Source organism: Myodes glareolus, chromosome 18 (genome assembly GCF_982192425.1).
Source record: "Myodes glareolus chromosome 18, mMyoGla1.1, whole genome shotgun sequence".
NCBI lineage: Eukaryota > Metazoa > Chordata > Mammalia > Rodentia > Cricetidae > Myodes > Myodes glareolus.
In genome coordinates, this window is record NC_142043.1 from 49,460,990 (window position 1) to 49,480,758 (window position 19,769).

Here is a 19,769-nt window from a genome sequence, read left to right on the forward strand (position 1 = left end):
CAGCAAAACAGCTCTGAAGAATTACATAGTTTTGTTTTGTTTTGTTTGTTCATTTCCGAGACAGGGTTTCTTTGTGTAAGAGCCCTAGCTGTCATGGAACTCGCTCTGTAGACCAGGCTAGCCTTGAACTCAGGAGATGTGTCTGCCTCTGGAAAATTTAATTTTCTTTGACACATCTACTCTTGGATGGAGACACTGTCTAACTTTGGCAGCCAGAACGGGAAGGGGTTTTGTCCCGTTTTACAGACGGAGGGGTGGAAACAGGACAGTTAAATCTGTTTGCCTCCTCCTGGATCTCAGGCTGGAATGGGTCAGGACATTCTAAGGATCAGGCCTAGAGGGTGGGGGACCAAGATGAACCCAGACAGACTGCTCAGCAGGTACAGGCACTTGTAGGCAAGGCTGACCACCTAGTGTGACCCACCTGCAGACGCCAAAACACATCCAAACCAAATAAATAAATAAATAAATAAATAAATAAATAAATAAATAAATAAATAAATAGATGTAATATAAACCATCAAACGGAAAGCAAACTTCTGTCTGAGTGCTTGGTGGTGGCCCGATCCTGGGATCAGAGGACAAACGGTTGCAGGTCATTTCTGGAACTCGGGGATTGCTCTTTGAAAGCAGTCTGGGAAGAACCATAGGGGAAAGCAGGAGCTGATACCATTTGCACAAAACTTTGGGGAGCGCCTGGAGGAGACAGGCGGGAGAGGGGCGGGCATGAGCGGGGCCTGGAGGCTGTGCTGGCCCACCTGTGGCCTGGCTAATGTCCCGTCCACGCTCAGGGCTTCTGGGGATTGTAGCCTCTTGTTTCCAGCCTCAAATACGAATCTCACGTAAAAACATAACTCGCAGCCGCGTGTTGTGGCCCATGCCTACAATCACAGCACTTGGGATGCTGAGACAGAGGATCGCCTGAACCTAGAGAACAGCCTGGGTCAGCAGAGTTAACACTGGCCTGGGATACAGACGCAAAACCTGGCAGCACTTGATGTACTCGACTCTCGGAGGCCGGAAGTTCTTACACATTCCCTGACGTCTCTTTTGCGCAGTAACGCTATGCCTTATGGGAGTTGAAGTCCCAGAGTGAGCCGCGCTTCTGGATGGGAGAAGTCTGCGCGGTTTTGGAGTATGGCTGAGACACTTTTTTTTTTTTTTTAAATTTACTTTTATTTTCACATTATGTGTATGAATGTTTTGCCTACATGTATGTATGTGTACCACATGTACGGCCCCTTGTGAGACTTTCTGCATCTTGAGATCAAAGCGCTTTCAACTCTTTTCTGTGAGTTTTACTTCTACTTTGAGAGACTCTGTTATGTGTTTTGTTGCTGTTTGAGGCATGTTCTTCTAGCCCCAGGCCGACCTGGAACTCGCAACAGTCCTCCTGCCTCAGCTTCACAAAAAGTAGGTGTTACAGGTATGAGCAACTTTAGAGTTAGGTTTTATGATCTGCATTTAAAAAGCTCTGTCCCTAAAGGGCCTGCGAGATAGCTCAGCTGGTAAAGGTGCTTGCTGTCAAACCTGAGCTTGATCTCCGGTACCCACAAAGAGGAATTTCAGATGGTTCTCTGACCCCAACATTTGTGCACCCACCCACGTAAATAATAAAATATAATAAAAAGGGTCAGCTGGATGATGGTAGTCCATGCCTTTAATCCCAGTACTCTGGAGGCAGAGGGAGGTGAATCTCAGTGAGTTCGAGGCCAGGCTAGTCTACAGAGGGAGTGCCAGGACAGCCGGGACCGATACACAGAGAAACCCTGTCTCCAAAACCAAAACTATATATATATGTGTGTGTGTGTGTGTGTGTGTGTGTGTGTAATATATCTGCACAGTCAGAAAAAAGCATAGCAGTTGCACAGATCTCTCCAAACAAGATCATGTTTTGCACCCTCCCCCCATTTCATTTGGTCATTCCGTTTAGAAAGGTTTTCACACTTGCTCAGAAAGCACTGGCAACTTCCTCCTTTCTAATTTAAAATTAGAAATTTGTGTGCATGTGCACGCGTCCTCGTGCTCAGGAAAACCAGACAGATTTGAGTGTCTTCCTCTATAGAGCTCCATCATTAATTTATTTTTTGAGGTAGAATCTCACTACGTAGCCCTCGTTGGCCTTGTATTCCTTATCTAGACCAGGCTGGCCTCAAATTCAGAGCTCTAGGTGTCCTCTGCCTCCCCGTTGCTGGTATTAAAGCATGGGCCACCCAGCTTCTCCTGTTTTTAGATAGTCTCTTGCTGAACTTAGAGCTGACCACTTTGGCTGGCCTGGCTAGCCATCGAGTTCCAAGGATCTGCCTGTCTGCACACCCCAGTGCTGAGGATATAGACAGCGATGGCCATGGGCGATGTTATCACAGACTCTGGAAGTCCAGACTCAGCTGAGAGATGGGTCTCTAGGCAGATTACCGTTATCTTAACCTAGGTGGGAAACCGACCAGCCCTCTTGCTGTGGACTGAACAAACGGAGAGCACCAGCCTAGAAGCACCACGTGTGCTTTGCGGGCTCCCTTCTGATTGTGAATCAACGTGACCAGCTGCTTAGTCTGCTGCCGACACCTTGGCTTCCCTGCCGTGACGGACTGTGCCATCGATGTGTTCATTTCAGATGTGCTGTGCGGGACATGGTGTTGATAGGCCAGGGACACAGGGGTTGTTCATGAATTTCCCAAAGACACAAGGCAGAAGTAGTCTGTTAGAGACACCGTGGTACTTACTGATGATGCAGTGGGTGGGATAGTAGAAGAAACTGTCCGCAGACAGGCATTCTAGAAGCTGTTTTCAGGGTGTTAGGCAGTGTTCCAGGGTCACATGGCCTGGGATGATTGCTGTTGGGGCTTGTTGTGGTCATCCTCTTTCTCTGAATCAGAAACGGCTCGACAGGACCATCCCTCCTTAACTGACATTCACATTTTATAGGACTTGTTGGGATTTGTAAGGGTCCTCCCCTGAGTCAGCTACGACCTTGCTCTGAGACCAGCTTGCGTTGGGACAAAAGCAGCCATGTTCAGAGGTAGCGTTCTGACATTTGTCCCAGAACTGTGTCCACAACATAGATTCACATTAATTTTCTTCTGTTTAGTTTTTTCAAGATAGGGGTTCTCTGTGTAGCCCTGGCTATCCTGGAACCCAACCTGTAGACCAGGCTGGCCTTGAACTCAGAGATCTTACTGCCTCTGCCTCCAAATGCTGGGATTAAAGGTCTGCACCACTATGCCTGTATCCCAGACTTCTCTCAAATCTTAGACTGGCTATGTTGGCAAGGCTGACCTTTGAACTTCTCATATCCTGACCATCTGATGTGCTGGGATAGGATTCCAGCTATGTACTATTATGCTTGACTGCTTAATCTGTTCAATTTTTATTATTTTTACTTATGTGTAGCTGTGTATGTCTGCATGTGGGTGTGTGCATGTAAGCTCAAGTGTCCTTGGAAGTAAGATACGGATCTTTGGGATCTGGGGTTAACATGGTGCTGGGCACTGGGCACTGGACACTGAATTCAGGCTCTCTGCAAGTACAGCAAGTGTTCTTATCTGCTAGCTGTCTTTCTAGTCGCTGTTTCCAAAATGTGTGCTCTCAGGTCCGGCGGTGGTGGTGCACATCCTTTAATCCCAGCACTCAGGAGGCAGGGGCAGATGGATATGTGAGTTCAAGACCAGACTGGTCTACAGAGTGAGTTCCAGGACAACCAAAACTACACAAAGAAATCAACAACAACAACCAAACAGAACAGGACCAAACAAAAAACCCCAAATGTGTGCTCTCTTCTTAATCTCCTCCGCCAACTTCTCCCTCTCTCTTCTCTCTCCTCAGGCCTGGCTGGTGGCTGTCAAGCTCTGGCCACAGGGCTATGTCTACACCGCCAAAAATTATTACAAGTTATTTTAAACACTTGAAAAAGCACCCACTATTCCGATTGAACAAATCTTAAACTTAGCTCACATTTTTTTTTTTTGTCTCTTTGAAAAATATGAAATACCTCGTTAAGGGAGCACTGATAAAGTGGGGAGTTTTTAAAAATACACATTATATCGTGGGAAAAATCACATCAGAACTCAAACTACACTGATATACATATGAACTCACAGAGACTGTGGCAGCGTGCACAAGTCGGCCAAGGTTCAAGCCAGATGGGTCTTTGATTATTGGTTTTTGTTTGTTTGCTTGTTTTCTAAAGAGAGAAGAAAAAATTGGGTATGGAGTTGGGTGGATGGGGACATTGGAAGCATCTGGAAAGAGTTGGGAGAGGGAAAGTTGTAATCAAAATATATTGTATGAAAATTTGTTTTTCAATGAAAGCAAAGCAAAACAACACACCACAACACCCTCCCCACCCCAAACTACAGATCCCAGCAGCCCTGCTGGGAAGGTGCTCTCCTGGGCAAACAGCCAATGAGAAGCTGTGTTTGCAAAGGGCTGGGCTGGGAAGTGCTGCTGAAATGTCAAGAGCCTTGTGGTCGCTGTGTCTAATCTGTGGCGCTGGAGAGCACCTGCTCAGACCCTGTAAATGGATGCGATACTGAACTACAGGCCGGAGGGCAGCGAGGATTACTACGCCCTACTCGGCTGCGATGAGCTCTCCTCGGTAAGCAGGATTGCACATGCTCACCAGGTTGGCTTTGAGATTTTAGCCGCATCTCCTGGAACCTTTTTAAAGGAGTTTTGGCGTAGAGACAATGAAGGATGTAAATGCTGGCTGGTTAATTTGAGGACAGTACTGTGAACTTCAAAGTGTTAGATGAGAGAGGGACCATATGCAGACAGTTTTATTTACTTTAGAGCAGCGAGTCTCAACCTATGGGTCACGACCTCTTAAGGGACACATATCAGATATTTACATTTCGATTCCTAAAAGTAGCAAAATTACAGTTCTGAAGTAGCAACTAAATAATATGGTTGTCGGTCACCACAACACGAGGAATTGTATGAAAGGGTAGCAGCGTTAGGAAGGTTGAGAATCACTGGTTTAGAGAAACAATACAGGCTATGATTTAGAACTCAGGAGGTGAAGTCATCTGCCTGGAGTTGCCTCGTTCAGCAAAAGTCTCATGGTCTTTGGGAAATAATATTTCTCCCATCAGAGTGTCTACATGTACCGAAGTGAATTCTGAAGAAGAATGCAATGGGGCTGTTCCCAGCTACACATTCATTTATGATTACAAGGTGCTTTGCTCAAAGTGCATTGGGGTTCTGATAGCTGTTATGGAAAACGTTATTATAGACAATATTAAAATGTATATATGTGCTGTATAAGATATACTAGTATGACAGATGAGGAATCCAAGTACTATTATAACTTCACTTAAATCAAATTATATGTAATGTCTGACAGGAGACTTTTTCTTTTAAAGAAATTAATGCTTTCCTTAGATATGATTTTTTTAAAGACATTTATTATTTTGTTTTAGGTACATATGTGAGTGCATATATGTATGTATGTATGTGTGTATGTATGTTTGGGTTATGTTTGACTGCGTAGGGATACTCTGTATTTGGAATTTTGTAAACTTATTCTTATAGCCTGCATTACATTTAAAAATATTTATCTAGTATGTATGTATTTATTTATTTATGCATTTTTAGACAGAGTATCACTATGTAGTCCTGGCTGGCCTGGAACTATGTAGATCAGACAGGTCTCAAACTCACAGACATCAGCTTGCCTATTTCTCACAGGCGATGAGATTAAAGACATGTGCCACTGTGCCTAGCCATGTGGCGATCTGTCTGTCTGTCTATCTATCTATCTATCTATCTATCTATCTATCTATCTATCTATCTATCTATTATGTATACAACATACTGCCTCCATGTATTCCTGCAAACCAGAAGGAGGCACCAGATCTCATTATAGGTGACTGTGAGCCACCATGTGGTTGCTGGGAATCGAACTCAGGACCTCTGGAAGAGCAACCAGTGCTCTTAACCTCCAAGCCATCTCTCCAGTCCCAAAGGGCGCATTTTTAATATCTATAGTAATAACAAGTTTACACAAATATCCTATTATAGATACATACATTTCTTTCTTTTTTTTTTCACTGAACCTTTGTATGTCTCTTGGAGACAGCAGTTTATACTCTGAAGAAAGCCTTACCATTTGGCTGCATCGTGGCTCTGATGCTTTCTTTCTCTTACTAAGTCACACATTGTAGAACTAAATTCTTGTCCCATTTCAGATTTTCTCTCTAGATGAATTTTTAGAACTAGAATTGTTGGATCAAAGAGTAGGAATATATATATACATATATATATAACATAGATAACGTACATAATATATTCACTGCATATACACATCATACATGTACTTTATATATATAATACTTATATATAACATACAGAATATATTTATTGTACATACACATTACATATGTACTTCATATAATACTTATATATAACGTACATGATATATTCATTGCATATATACATTATATATGCAATTTAGTTCAGTTTTAGAAATGTGCGCTTCCTTAGGGATCAGGAGAGCCTTGGTGTCCGTGTCTTTGAACCTCCAGGGACACTGGTTGTGGTCCTTCACCCTCTCGATGTCTCGGTTTATTTGTCTGTGAGCACAGTTAAACATGGCTTCTGTTTACTGCCAGTAGGAGAGGCAGCTATGCAGACCGATGACAGATGTGGAAGGAAGGCAGGGCGTAGTGGACCCTGACGTAAAGGGCTTTGTCTATCTACGACTGCATTTGACGCTAGGCATGTGGGATGGGACAGCAGGAGAGAGATAGGACGTGTTGGAAACACACCAGCCTCCTTTACTGGTTGGCTCAGGATCTGTCCCCCAGCAGGTGTGTGTTTAACTCCGAAGTAATAAAAGAGAGATACGAGCTATTTTCTTACATTAAATTGGCAAAACTAAAAAAGATATGAAGAAGGAAGTAGCAATGACGTGTTAGCATCGCTGGGAAGTTGCAATTGCTTCCATAGACTGGTACCGTAATATTTAAAATGTATTTTTACATGTGTGTTTGTATATATGTATGTATGTATGCTTATATGCCACATCATGCAGAGGTCAGAGGGCAAGCTGTGGGAGCTGGTTCTTTCTACCTCATGGGCCTGGAAATCAGGTCATCAGGCTTGGTGGCGATTGCTTTTATACACCAAGTCATCTCATTGTCCCCAGATACTTTCTGTTTTTCCTCTCTCTCTCTTTCTCTCTCCTTTCTTTCTTTCCTTTTGAAACAGGGTCTCTCTATATAACCTTGGCTGTCCTGGAACTCACTCTGTAGCCCAGGCTGACCCAAATTCACAGAGATCTGCTTGCCTCTGCCTCTCAAGTACTATGATAAAAGGCATGCACCACAACTTGGCCCCCAGGGTGTTGCATGGGTGAGGACCTGCTTGTTCATCCCGGTGACCTAACTAGTTTACACCCAAAATAACCACACAGAACTGTATTAATTAAAACACTGCTTGGCCCATTAGCTCCAACTTCTTATTGGCTAACTTTTACATTTCAGTTTAACTCATTTCTATTAATCTGTGTATCGCCACATGGCAGTGGCTTACCGGGTAAAATTCCCAGCGTCTGTCTCTTGCGGCTCCATGGTGGCTCTCTCTTACTCTGCTGTTCTTCCTCCCAACATTCAGTTCTGTCCTCCCCACCTACGTAAGTTCTGCCCTATCAACTAGGCCAAGGCAGTTTCTTTATTCCTTAACCAATGAAAGCAACACACAAACAGAAGGAACTCCTATACCACCAGGATGCTTTCTTCTTTTTAATTTTTATTTTACGTGCATTGTTGTTTTGCCTGCATGTATGCCTGTGTGAGGTTTTCATGTCCCCTGGAACTTTAGATATGGACAGTTGTGAGCTGCTATGTGGTTGCTGGGATTTGAACCTAGGTCCTTTAGAAGAATAGTAAGTGCTCTTAACAGCTGAGTCATCTCTCCAACCCCTGCCACCCCCAGGATGTTTTCTAATGTGAATAAATTAAAAACAAACAAACAAACAAACAAACAAACAAACAAAAAACCAGCAACAATAAAACCCCAACCATCTTTGTCAGACAAGAATAATTTTATCCATTTGTATTATTTAAAATTCCCAGAATATAGACATAAATATGGGTAAAATGTATTTTGATGGTGTGAAAAGAATAAAAGGCCCTTTGCTTTCTATTCTGTTCTGTTAGAAATCTTATTCAAGGAGGGCTTGGGGGTGTTTTTAAACTGTTAATTTAATGTTTACTAGGTGGGGGCAGGAGAGTTGGCTCAGTGGTTAAGAGCCCTGGCTACTCAGGTAGAGGTGAGAGAGTGGCTCGCCATCGGTAACTCCACCTTCTGGGAATGTGGTACCTTCTTCTGATTCCCATGTGTACCAGGCACACACATTGTGTACAGACACATGCAGGCAAAACATTCATACATTTAAGATAAACAAATACATCTTTACTGGCTGGGCATCATGGTACATACTTTTTTTTTTTTTCCTGTGGTACATGCTTTTAATCCCAGCACTCAGGAGGCAGAGGCAGACAGATCTCTTTGAGTCTGAAGCCAGCCTGGTCTACATAATGAATTCCAGGCCAGCCAGGGCTACATAGTATGACCTTGTTGCACACACACACACACACACACACACACACACACACACACAAAGTTTAATGTTACACTTTTGGCCCCAACTCCCTATTTAGGCAAAGCTGACCTTGAACATCCGGTCCCCCACTCTGCCTCCTCAGAGTGCTGGAATTGTAGGCGTGGCTCTCAGACACTTGGAGACCTTTGATTCTCTTATAATGAATATTTGTGCACATTTTTGTATAATGAATATTTGTGTATTAAGATCATAGGTTGATGTTGGTGTCTCCCAATCGCCTTTCACCTTAATTTTTTTCTTTTTCGAGACATGGTTTCTCAATAACTGTGGGATCTTTCCTGCTTTCCTGGAACTCGCTCTGTAGACCATGCTTGGCCTCGAACTCACAGAGATCTGCCTGACTCTGCCTCCCTAGTGCTGGGATTAAAGGCATGCGCCAAATTCAGCTCACTAGCTGGCTACTGAGCCCCAGATTCCCTCATTGGCACCCCTCCACTGAGATTTCAGGGGTGGGTCTGCAGGTTTGATTTTTACCTGGGTGTTAGGCATGAATTTAAGTCTACCTCCTGGTTTTACATGACAAAGCCAGTGGTTCTCAACCTGTGGGTCACGACCTCTTAGATCACATATCAGATATTTACATTATATACATTTACAGTAGCAAAATTACAGTTATGAAGTACAGTGAAAATAATGTTGAGGTTGGGGGTCACCATACATGAGGAGGTGTCCTTATGGGTCGCAGTGTCAAGAAAGGATGAGGACCAGTTTCCTCGGTCTAGCCTTCTATTTGAAACGTTGATTTTTGTTTTAGGTTGAGCAAATCTTGGCAGAATTTAAGGTCAGAGCTCTGGAATGCCACCCTGACAAGCATCCAGAAAACTCCAAAGCTGGTAAGAATTTTACTAATGGTTGTTTCTTAAGAGAATGAGAGGAAGATCTAGGAAAGAGATATCTTGATTGGAGGAGCCATTATGGGGTGAATGAGAAACCTGGCACTAGGGAAATTCGCAGGATTCCACAAGGATGACCCTAGTTAAGACCCTAAGCGATAGAGGTGAGGATGCCTTAGCTGGCCTTCCCCTGTAATCAGATTAAGTTTTATTGGGGTTACTTATAGGACTATGGGTGAGGGGTTAGTCACAGGACCAAAAATGAGTCAAAGACAGCTGTATCATCAAAGCCCACCCCAGCATGGATAACATTTCACAGAAGCTGGGAACCTGAAGCACATTGCGTAGCCTGTGGCCAGCTCAACAGGTTGGAGAGTGTCCCTTCCAGGTGATTTAGTCGGACTAAAGCTCTTCCAGGCAGCTGGTCTGCTCTCAACAGTTTTCCTTGCATCTTCGCTTGACTGAGAATGGTCTTTGCAGTTCATTTTTTTTTTTGAGGGTGGTGGGAAAGGTTAAAAATTTATTGCTTACTCTGGCAGGGAGGGACTTAGTGAATGTAGTCAGTTTCAGGCACTTCCCGAAGCCATTTTGCATCATTTCTCTTCCTGCTTAAGGAGATTCCCTGCAGGGTAAAATGTTTCAACATTGGAGGAAATTGTTACATCACAGGGCCTCGACTGTGTGTAGCACCTGCATTTTTAAAAATTTACTGTTCCGGATTATTCTTTACATTCAAAATGATGAGGATGGTGATGATGTGTGTGTGGGTATGGGTGCCATGGCATGAATAGGGTGGGCAGAGGGCAGTTTTGGAATCAAGGCTCTCCTTCCACCTTTGTATGGGTTCTAAGGATCAAACTCAGATTCCCAGCCTTGTGTGATGAGTGCTGCTACCCACTTAGCCATCTTTCTGAGCTAAACTTATTTTTGTTCAACTAGGTATTTTTTCTTTGACAGTGTCTTACTATGTGGCCTTGGCTGCATGGAACACACTATGTGTGACAGAGTTTCTCTGTGTAATAGCCCTAGCTGTCCTGGAACTCACTCTGTAGACCAGGCTGCCCTCAAACTCACAGAGATCTGCCTGCCTCTGCCTCCTAAGTGCTGGGTTTAAAGGTGTGCACCACCACTGCCCGGCTAATATTTTTGTTTTCTAATTAACTAATCAGTTTGACATGGTTTCTTTGTATAGCCTTGACTGTATCCTGGAACTAGATCTGTAGACCATGCTGGCCTAAAACTCACAGAGATTCCCCTGCCTCTGCCTCCTGAGTGCTGGAATTAAAAGTGCGTGGCACTGCGGCTTGGCTTATTTTTTAATGTATTACCATCATGTTCACATTTTACAAATATGTCCATACTTTAAAAAAAAAAAAACCACAGTAACCAGGTAGGTGTAGTGGTTCATGGCTATATTTCAAGTGCTTGGGAAGACAGGAAGATAAATCACTCCAAGCTTGAGGCCAGCCTGGTCTACAGTGTGAGACCTTGTCTCTAAAACACAAAACAGACAATGCGGACTTAGCTGGGCTCAGACTCACAGAGCTCTGCCTGCCTCTGCCTCCCAACTGTTGGAATTAAAGCCGTGTGCCATCACACCCCACTGCTTTTCTTTTGGGTATCATAAACAGAACCCAAAGTGCACATTGCTTTTTATTACATCGGCGCCATTCATCCTTAGGTGATGGCTAGCGTCCATGGCCAACTTGACAGGATCTGATCAAGGCCCCGGGCAGAGTAGCCCCTGGGCGTGCCTGGGAGGGGGGGGGGGATGAGGTGAGAAGATTGAGGCTGAAGGAGGGAGGGTGGCACCATCCCTGCTTGGGCTGGGGTTCTGAGGAAGCTCAGCAGGGGCGTCCATCCCTCTGATTTCTGACTGTGCATCGTGTGACCAGCTGCCTCAAGTTCTTATCCCACGACTCTTGCCATGATGGACTCTAGCCTCGAATTGTGAGCCCAAATAAGTTCCTTCCTCCTGGAGCTGGTATTTTTAGGTATTGTCAGAAATGGAAAGTGAGACACCCTTATTGAGTGCAAAGCAACCGTTCACCCTTGGTCTTTGCTAGCTGTCTAGAGACGGGCTCTTTCCTGCTGCACACTATTTTTTCCCTTTTTTCCCTCCGTCTGTATCTTTTATAGTCCCGTCTAAGAGCTTCATTTTTGATGCTGTGATAAAATACTCCGGCAAAAAGCAAGTTAGAGGAGAAAGGGCTTAGTTTAGCTTACAATTCCAGGTGACAGTTTATGGTTTTGGGGAGGTCAAGGCAGGAACTTGACGCCATTAGTCTTACCAAGAACAGAGGAACAGAGTGATTCAAGACCTTTTTTTTTTTTTAAAGGTTTATTTATTATGTATGCAGTGTTCTGCCTGCATGGCATCTCTGAAGGAGCAGCCATGGCTTAGAGGTTAAGAGCCCTGGTTGCTCTTCCAGAAGTCCTGAGTTCAATTTCCAGCACTCACGTGGTGGCTCACAGCCATCTCTAATGAGATCTGGTGCCCTCTTCTGGTCTGCAGGTGTACATGCAGGCAGAACGCTGTGCACATCATAAATAAATCTTAAAAACAAAAAAACCAGAGTGAGATGAATACAGGCATGTTTCGTACTCAGCTAGCTTTCTCTGTGTTACTGCCCACTTTCTGTCTGTGTCTTCCGCGTCAGTTGAGGCAGCTCCCCATAGACGTGCACACAAGCCGACCTATCTAGACAATCCCCTGTATTAGTCAGCTTTCCTAGTGAAATGCCTGAGATAACTAACCCATTCTAAAGAAAAAAAGGACTGGAGAGATGGCTCAGCCTTCAAAGGCTAGGCTCACAACCAAAAGAAGAAAAGGAGCCAGGTGTAGTGGTGTATAACTTTAACCCTAGCACTTGGGAGGCAGAGGCAGGTGGATCTCTGTAAATTCAAGACTAGCCTGGTTTCTGTAGTGAGTGCCAAGCCAGCCAGAGCTACATAGTGAGATCCTGCATAAATAAGCAAACAAGCCTGTTATTTGATCATCTGGTCCTAGGGTTGCTTGCATAAACAATACAATAAATCTTGGAAAAATGTTTCTGTACGCAAGACTCTTATATTTGGGTCAATTTTTTAGGTATGATTTAATAAGCATCAAACTCATTCATTCATTCTCTACTTTTTTATTTTTTATTTTTTTGAAACAGGGCTTCTTTAGGGAGCCCTAGCTGACCTGGAACCCTTATATGTAGACCAGGCTGACCTCGACCTCAGAGATCTTCCTGTGTCTGTCTCCTTAATGCTGGAATTAGAGGTCTGTGCCACCATGCCCAGTGTTACATTTTTTAAAAAGTTAGCATATAAAATAGTGAATTTCCTGGTGAATATAAATGTTAGGGTTGAGTTCAGGATCCTTCTTTCTTTGCCCACTGCATAGCCCAGTGTGCCTTTGCCCACCGAATAGCCCCGTGGACCTTTGCCCATCGAATAGCCCCATGGACCTTTTCCCACTGCATAGCCCCGTGGGCCTTTGCCCACTGCATAGCCCCGTGGACCTATGCCCACCACATAGCCCTGTGGACAGCCGGACCAGGGAGACTGGCCCAAAGTCTCACAGTTCGAGGCCGAGTCAAGATTCTAGTGAGATCTGGTGCGTGGTTTTGGAGTTGAATTCTGCTAAGGAGCAGTGTTCAGCTCTTGCCTTGTTTTCCAGTGGAGACGTTTCAGAAGTTGCAGAAGGCTAAGGACGTTCTGACCAATGCAGAGAGTCGTGCCCGCTACGACCATTGGCGGAGGAGCCAGATGTCCATGCCGTTCGAGCAGTGGGACGCTTTGGCCGACTCCGTGAAAACCGTGAGTTTTCCTCTGGGGATCAGGAGCTTTCGAGGTCAGGCTGCTCATGGGTTAGCCTCATGACTTAGCCTAAAGAACAGGAGGGGAAGGACCAAGGAATTGGTGGTAAGTCATTGCTTACGAAACTCTGTGAGGAGAAATTCTGAGAGGCCGCCCGAATCAGCCGTCGAAGGGTCCATGACTGTATTTGTTTCTTCGGCTGTTTTTTTCAATCCCTGTTACCATTTTACCCCTCATTCTAAGATCTTCCATAATTGTGCCTGTCAGATTGCTTTTGTAACTGAATTTTGGACCGTTAAAATATTTTTCCTTGAATCTTGAAAAAAAAAAGTCTTCTTAAGATGTATTTTTTGGTCTGTGTTTTTGTCTCTATGTAAATGCCATGTGTGTGTTCCCGTGAAGAGGGCACTGCATGCGTGGAGCTGGAGTTACGTGGGTTCTGGGAACCAAACTTTGTCCTCTGCAAAAGCAGGGAGCGCTCTCCTTCAGAGCCGTCATTAGCTCTTTATCTTTTGTTGTTGTTGTTTGAGCTTGTTTACGTAACAAGGCTTGGGCATCTATAACAAAACAGAATCCAATTATTCCATTATTCTGTATGGTGGTAAAGAGTTACCGCTGTTGGGGAGTATTGTGTTGTTTCTTTTTATTTTACAAGCATTAGTGTTCCGACTGCATGTGTGTCTGTGTGAGAGGGTTGAGTCCCCTGAAACTGGAGTGACAGACAGTTGTGAGCTGCCATGGAGGTGCTGGGAATTGAACCCGTGTCCTCTGGAAGAGCAGTTGGTGCTCCCAACCACTGAGCCACCTCTCCAGCCCTGAATTGTGTCATTTCTAAATGCCATTAAAAACTTACAGACAGGGGCTCAGTGGTTAAGGGTGACACTGAACTTTGGATTCCCCCTACCTCCATCTTTGGAGTGCCTACATGGGTATCCTACCAACTGAACTCATCTTTGAGCTCCTTCACCCCCCCCCCTTTTTTGTTTTTGAGATAGGGGTTCATATAGTAGAAGCTGGTCTTTAAAAGTTTTTAAATTCACTTATTTTATTATTTTATGTACATGAGTATTTTGCCTGCATGCATGTGTGCCCCACACACCTGCCTGGTTCCCGCAGAGATCAGAAGAGAGTGTCAGATCTACCTGGAACTGGAGTTGCAGACAGTTGTCAGCTACTATGTGGTATGCTGGCTTTGAACCTGGGTCCTCTGCAAGAGCAACAAGCGATTTTAATTGCGGAGGCAACTCTCCAACCCCACAGTCTGTCTTGAACTTACTGTGTAATTCACGATGATCTTGAGTTTTTAATTCTCCTGCCTCCAACTCCAAAATAATGGGATTGCAGGCCTGCGCCACCAGGCACAGCAAAGACCTTTCTAGTGCAGAGACTCCAGAGTTTGAATGGCCTCACTCCCTCTAGTTCCAAAGTACACAGCAGGAGATCTCTAGAAGGCTGCTAGAGAACGCTTTGGGTCAAGTCACAGTCAAAAGCCCCAAGAAAACGTCCCCAAAGACTGACAAAATGGTCCTATGTCACATCCATTGCTGTAAATTTTTTTTTCTTTTTTTTCAAGGCAGGGATTCCTTCTCTGTGTAGTCCTGACTGTTCTGGAACTTGTTCTCTATACTAGCCTGGCCTTGAACTTGAAGATCCCCCTGCATTCACCTCCTGGGTGCCAGAATAAAAGGCATGCACTACGACTGCTCGGCTGACTGCTGTAACTTTTATAAGGATGTCTATATATCTATACATCTCTATGTTTATATATCTATATCTCTATCTATCTATCTCTATCTTTCTAGAAGGGATTTGGGGCCATCCTGTTATCTTGCAGAGAACTATTGATTGTTTCCAAGTTCCTTGCTGGATGAGGTATCTTGGGGGGAGTCCAGCTGGCCACAGGCTACCTGCGGAAGCTTCCTGCTATGCCCAGATGGTCACTCTTTCTGTAGCCAGATGGGAAACAGTGAGCAGATCAACACCTTCTGTTGAAGAGACAGGCTGTCTTACTTGGATAGAATCCAAGAGCCAACAGGTCAGAGATCAACCACTCAGGCAAGTTAAAAATTCACTCCTGGTGATCCAGGACAAAAATAACTGGTCCGGGGACTGGAGAGATGGCGCCGTGGTTAAAAACACAGGCTCCTCTTCTAGAGGACCTTGGTTCAATTCCTAGTGCCCACGTGTTGGTTTATAATTTTCTGTAACTCCAGTTCCAGGGGATCTAATGCCCCCTCTACTGGTCTGTTTAGGCACCAGGTAATACATGTGGTGCACAGACATATATGCAGAGAAAATACCCATACACATAAAATAATAATTTGAAAAAAAAGGGGCAAGCTAACTTCGTTTTTAATTCAGTTGAGCTGTGGCTCATGGGAGCCAATTGTTTCATTTTTCGTTTTTTCAACGTTAAAAAGTAGTATTTGCTAGTGTTGACCAAAGTCCAGATGTGTGATAATTACTTCCAAAAGGAAAAAAAAAAAGGTCCATTGAGGGGAGCTGGTAAACAAGTTAATTGTGAGTGGAAAATACCAGGAGCCTGACTTTGCACACATGAGGTTTCACGGCCTTTGCTCAGTGACATTTGCTGACTCTCTGCCTTCTGCACCTCAGACACTGCCTTCCTCTCCTCCCCGTAGTCTCTGGGCCACCATTGGCTATTTCTACTGATGACCTTTCTCTTCTCTTCTCTTCTCTTCTCTTCTCTTCTCTTCTCTTCTCTTCTCTTCTCTTCTCTTCTCTTCTTTTCTTTTTGAGTCCTGGCTGTCCTGGAACTCTCTTTGTAGACCAGGCTGACCTCAAATTCCCAGCGATCCCCCTGCCTCTGCTGGGATTAAAGGTGTGCACCATCGCCTGACTTTTTCTTTTTGAATCAGGGTCTCGTATATATGCCAGTCTGGCCTCCGACTTAATATGTAGTTCAGGATGGATGACCTTGAACTCTTGTTCCTCCTGCCTTCACCTCCTGAGTGTTGTGATCACTGGCTCCTTCATATACAGTTCTGTAGGTGGGATCCCTTATGTGCATTGTGGCATCTATGATTGCTAGGGAGGTGCTGCATCGATTGACTACAGTGCATGGGAGGTACCTGCATATGAGGTTATGTACCATTTAGATTTTTCTTCTGATTCTTTCTGTAATTGGAATCGGTGGAGACAAGTGTTTGATGATGAAACCTTTAATTTTGATTTATTCATATAGGAGATGGTTAATTAAGACTCCTATCTCAGAGACGTTTTCACCCAGGGCTTTCGTGGAGGCATGAAGCTGAGCATCACAGGGCCGTTCATCCTTAGTACCTGTCTAGGCAGACCGCAGACACTTTGATTTTAAGAGAGAAGCACATTTCTAATTTTCTGAGCTCAGATTTTTGTTTGTTTGTTTTAAGATCTCATTATATAGCTCTGACTGGCCTGGGACTAGCTATGTAGACCAGGCTAGCCTCATATTTAGAGATTCACCTGCCTTTGCCTCTGTCTCTGGAGTGTCTGAGTGCCACTGTGCCTAGCCTTTCTTTCTTCTCTAGTTCTTGTTCTCTCCGTTTTGGGAGCCCTCATTCCCCACTTTTGTGGTCAGTGATTGAACCCAGGGTCTTGCAGGGGCTGAGCAAACACTCTACCTCCGAACCATCCCCAGCCTTTTAGGAGGAAGATGCTCTTTTATCCCCTTCTCTGTTCAACCATTTCTATCCGTACATTTACATTATAACAAAGCATCATAACTAGAGGCCCTGAGCAAACAAAAAAAAGCTCTGTGGCTGGAGGTTAGCCTGGGCTACTGGGGTGGTTTGAAAGAAAATGGCCCCCAAAGAGAGTGGCACTATCAGGAGGTGTGGCCTTGTTGGAATGGGTGTGGCCTTGTCAGAGGAAGTATGTTGCTATGCAGGGAGGTGGGCTTTGAGGTCTCCTGTGCTCAAACCACGCTCAGTGTCTCAGACTACTTCCTGTTGCCTGCAAAAAACGATGTAGGGCACCCGGCTACTTCTGCCTACATGCTCCCATGTTGTACCATGATGACAATGGACTAAACCCTTGAAAATGTAAACCACTGCAATTAAATGTTTTCTTTTTGTAAGAGTTGCCATGGTCATAGTGTCTCCTCATAGCAATAAAAACCCTAACTAAGAAAGACAGCTACGGGCTGGTGAGATGGCTCAGTGGTTAAGAGCACTGACTGCTCTTCCAGAGGACCCGGGTTCAATTCCCAGCACCCACATGGCTGCTCACAGCTGTCTGTAACTGCAGTTCCAGAGAATCTGACATCATTCATTATACCAATGTGCATGAAATAAAGTTAAATAAAGTTTTTTAAAAAAGAAAGACAACTACATATGAAGAAGAAGAAGAAAAAAAAAGACCAGGGCTGGTGAGGTGTCTCAGTATGTAAAGATGCTTCCAGCAAAGCCTGTAACCTGTGTGTGATTCTCAGAATGCTCTTGGGGGAAGGAGAGAAGAGGCTCCTGAAAGTTGTCTTCTGCCCCACCCCACATGCACCCCACCAAGTATTAACCCAATGTAAGAAACAAATCCCAAATGGTATTTATGTGTCTGTTCTTATTTAATCTAGTCAATGCACTGGGCTGTCAGAAGTAAGAAAGATCTGATGCTGGAAGGAACTGACCAGACTTCTACCAACACTGTTCTAAACAAGGGGTGGGACGAACAGAGAGAAACAAAGAAAGGAGAGCCAGGTTCAACCCCAGAGGAAATGAGGCAAAAGGCACCTGGGTCCCCAGAGGAGGTCGTCTCCCTACAAAACTCAGGCTCTCCAGGTAAGTTCTGTCACCTAGCTTTTCACAAGGGAAGACTGGAAATCAGAGAGCATGGGTTATATTACAGCTATCCTCAACCTGTTCTGGTGTGCACAGCAATGCCAGCCTAAGAACTGGTCTAGCATCTTGAACAATCATTTCAGACAGCATCTCATTAGCTATGTAGACTAGACTGGCTTGGAACTCATACAGATCCACTGCTCTCTGCCACACCAATTTATTTATTTATTTATTTATTTATTTATTTATTTATTTATTTAAAAAAGACAGGGTTTCCCTGAAGCCCCAGCTGTTCTGAACTCACTCTGTAGACCAGGCTGGCCTCAGAGTCACTGAGATCCGCCTGTCTCTGCCTCCTGAGTGCTGAGATTAAAGGCGTGTGCCACCATGATCTGTCTGGGTCACTTTTTAAGAAGGGACATGAAGAAAGCAGGTAAGGAGTGGGTCTGGGAGGAGCCAGGGAGAGGAGTAGAAGGGGTCATATGATCAAAATATTCTGTATGAAATCCCAAAGAATTAGTAAAAATATTCTAAAACTTCCCGCCTTGGGAGAGGATGATTACTAAGCATGTGAGGTCCTTGTGCATGTAAACTGTAATTTCTTTTCACAAGAATCCCCAAATATGGTTAAGGGGAGGTAGTCTGTTTCTATAAAATAGGAATAATTTGCTGGGTGTGGTGGCACCTGACTTTAATCTCAGTACTCAGAAGTCAGAGACAGGAGGATCTTTGTAAGTTCCAGGCCAGCCTGGCTTTCATAGTGTATTCCCAGGTCAGTCAGGTCTACATAGTGAGACCTTCTCTTTAAAAAAAAAAAAAGACTAATTCACACTGGAGGCTCACTCCATTGGTTGCAGTAGGATCTGTCCCCAAGCTGTTTTCCTACAATAGTTTGGCTCTTCTTCCACTACCTCTGATTTGACGTGTTTCTCTTCCCTCTTCTGAAGGCCTCTCAGATTTGAACTATGGCCGCCTTCGTTTCCGCTGGTCTGGCGACGCTCCCTCGGAACTCCTGCGGAAGTTCAGAAACTACGAAATCTGAAGTGTTGCTGTTCTGAGAGAGGGGCCAAGCAGTCGTCTTTGCTGCCTGTGTGCAGTTTTTGTTCACGTCTTAAAAATGTGTGTGTGAGTGGCTCAGGATGGCCGGGCCCTCCATCCTCGAACCCCTTCTCGGACGTGCTTTGTTTTATTTTGGGACTGGGATTGAACCCAGGACCTCCTGCACACTCTGTGTCATCGGCTCTTGCCTCCTGCCCCTCAACATGTTAAGTGAGGAAATTGTTATAAATCTACTTTCTTTCAAAATTTCAGTAAACTAAGGCTCTTAGAGCCATGTAGTTTGTATCACATGTGTTTTCCTGTGATTGTTATTTGTCGAGATCTGTTAAAATTCATTCCCTGCTAGACACACAAAAATGTCTTCTGGATTTTGACTTAAAATGAAATGTAGAATTACTTGTCTGAATTTCATAGACTGAAATAAACAATTTTCCCAAAGTTCATAAATACATAATGCACCTGTATTCATTCATTCATTCATTCATTCATTCATTCATTCTTTTATGTGGATTTTTGGGTGGAGTCTCACCATGTAGCACAGGCTGGCCCTGAAGTCTCTATATAGTTATCCTTGAATCTTCCTGCCTCTTTCTTTGTTTTCTATGCACTGGCAGGATGGTTCAGCAGGTAAGAGTACCGGATACCAAGACTGGCAACCCGATTTCTGTCCTC

The 19,769-nt window shown here is 44.3% G+C and overlaps 1 protein-coding gene across 2 annotated transcripts; it reads left to right on the forward strand.

Annotated features, from left to right (window-relative positions):
• Positions 1-1,129: 1,129 nt before the first annotated feature.
• Dnajc12 (DnaJ heat shock protein family (Hsp40) member C12) lies at positions 1,130-19,551 on the forward strand. Of its 2 annotated transcripts, none has more exons than XM_048451592.3 (5): positions 1,130-1,291; positions 9,378-9,456; positions 13,124-13,263; positions 17,834-18,038; positions 18,986-19,551. In XM_048451592.3, exons 1-5 carry the CDS (start codon positions 1,199-1,201, stop codon positions 19,078-19,080), a joined length of 612 nt encoding a protein of 203 aa, XP_048307549.3. In that variant the 5' UTR covers positions 1,130-1,198; the 3' UTR covers positions 19,081-19,551. The 2 variants fall into 2 exon arrangements, with proteins under 2 accessions (XP_048307549.3, XP_048307550.2); XM_048451593.3 differs by lacking the exon at positions 1,130-1,291 and adding an exon at positions 4,414-4,594.
• Positions 19,552-19,769: the final 218 nt, after the last annotated feature.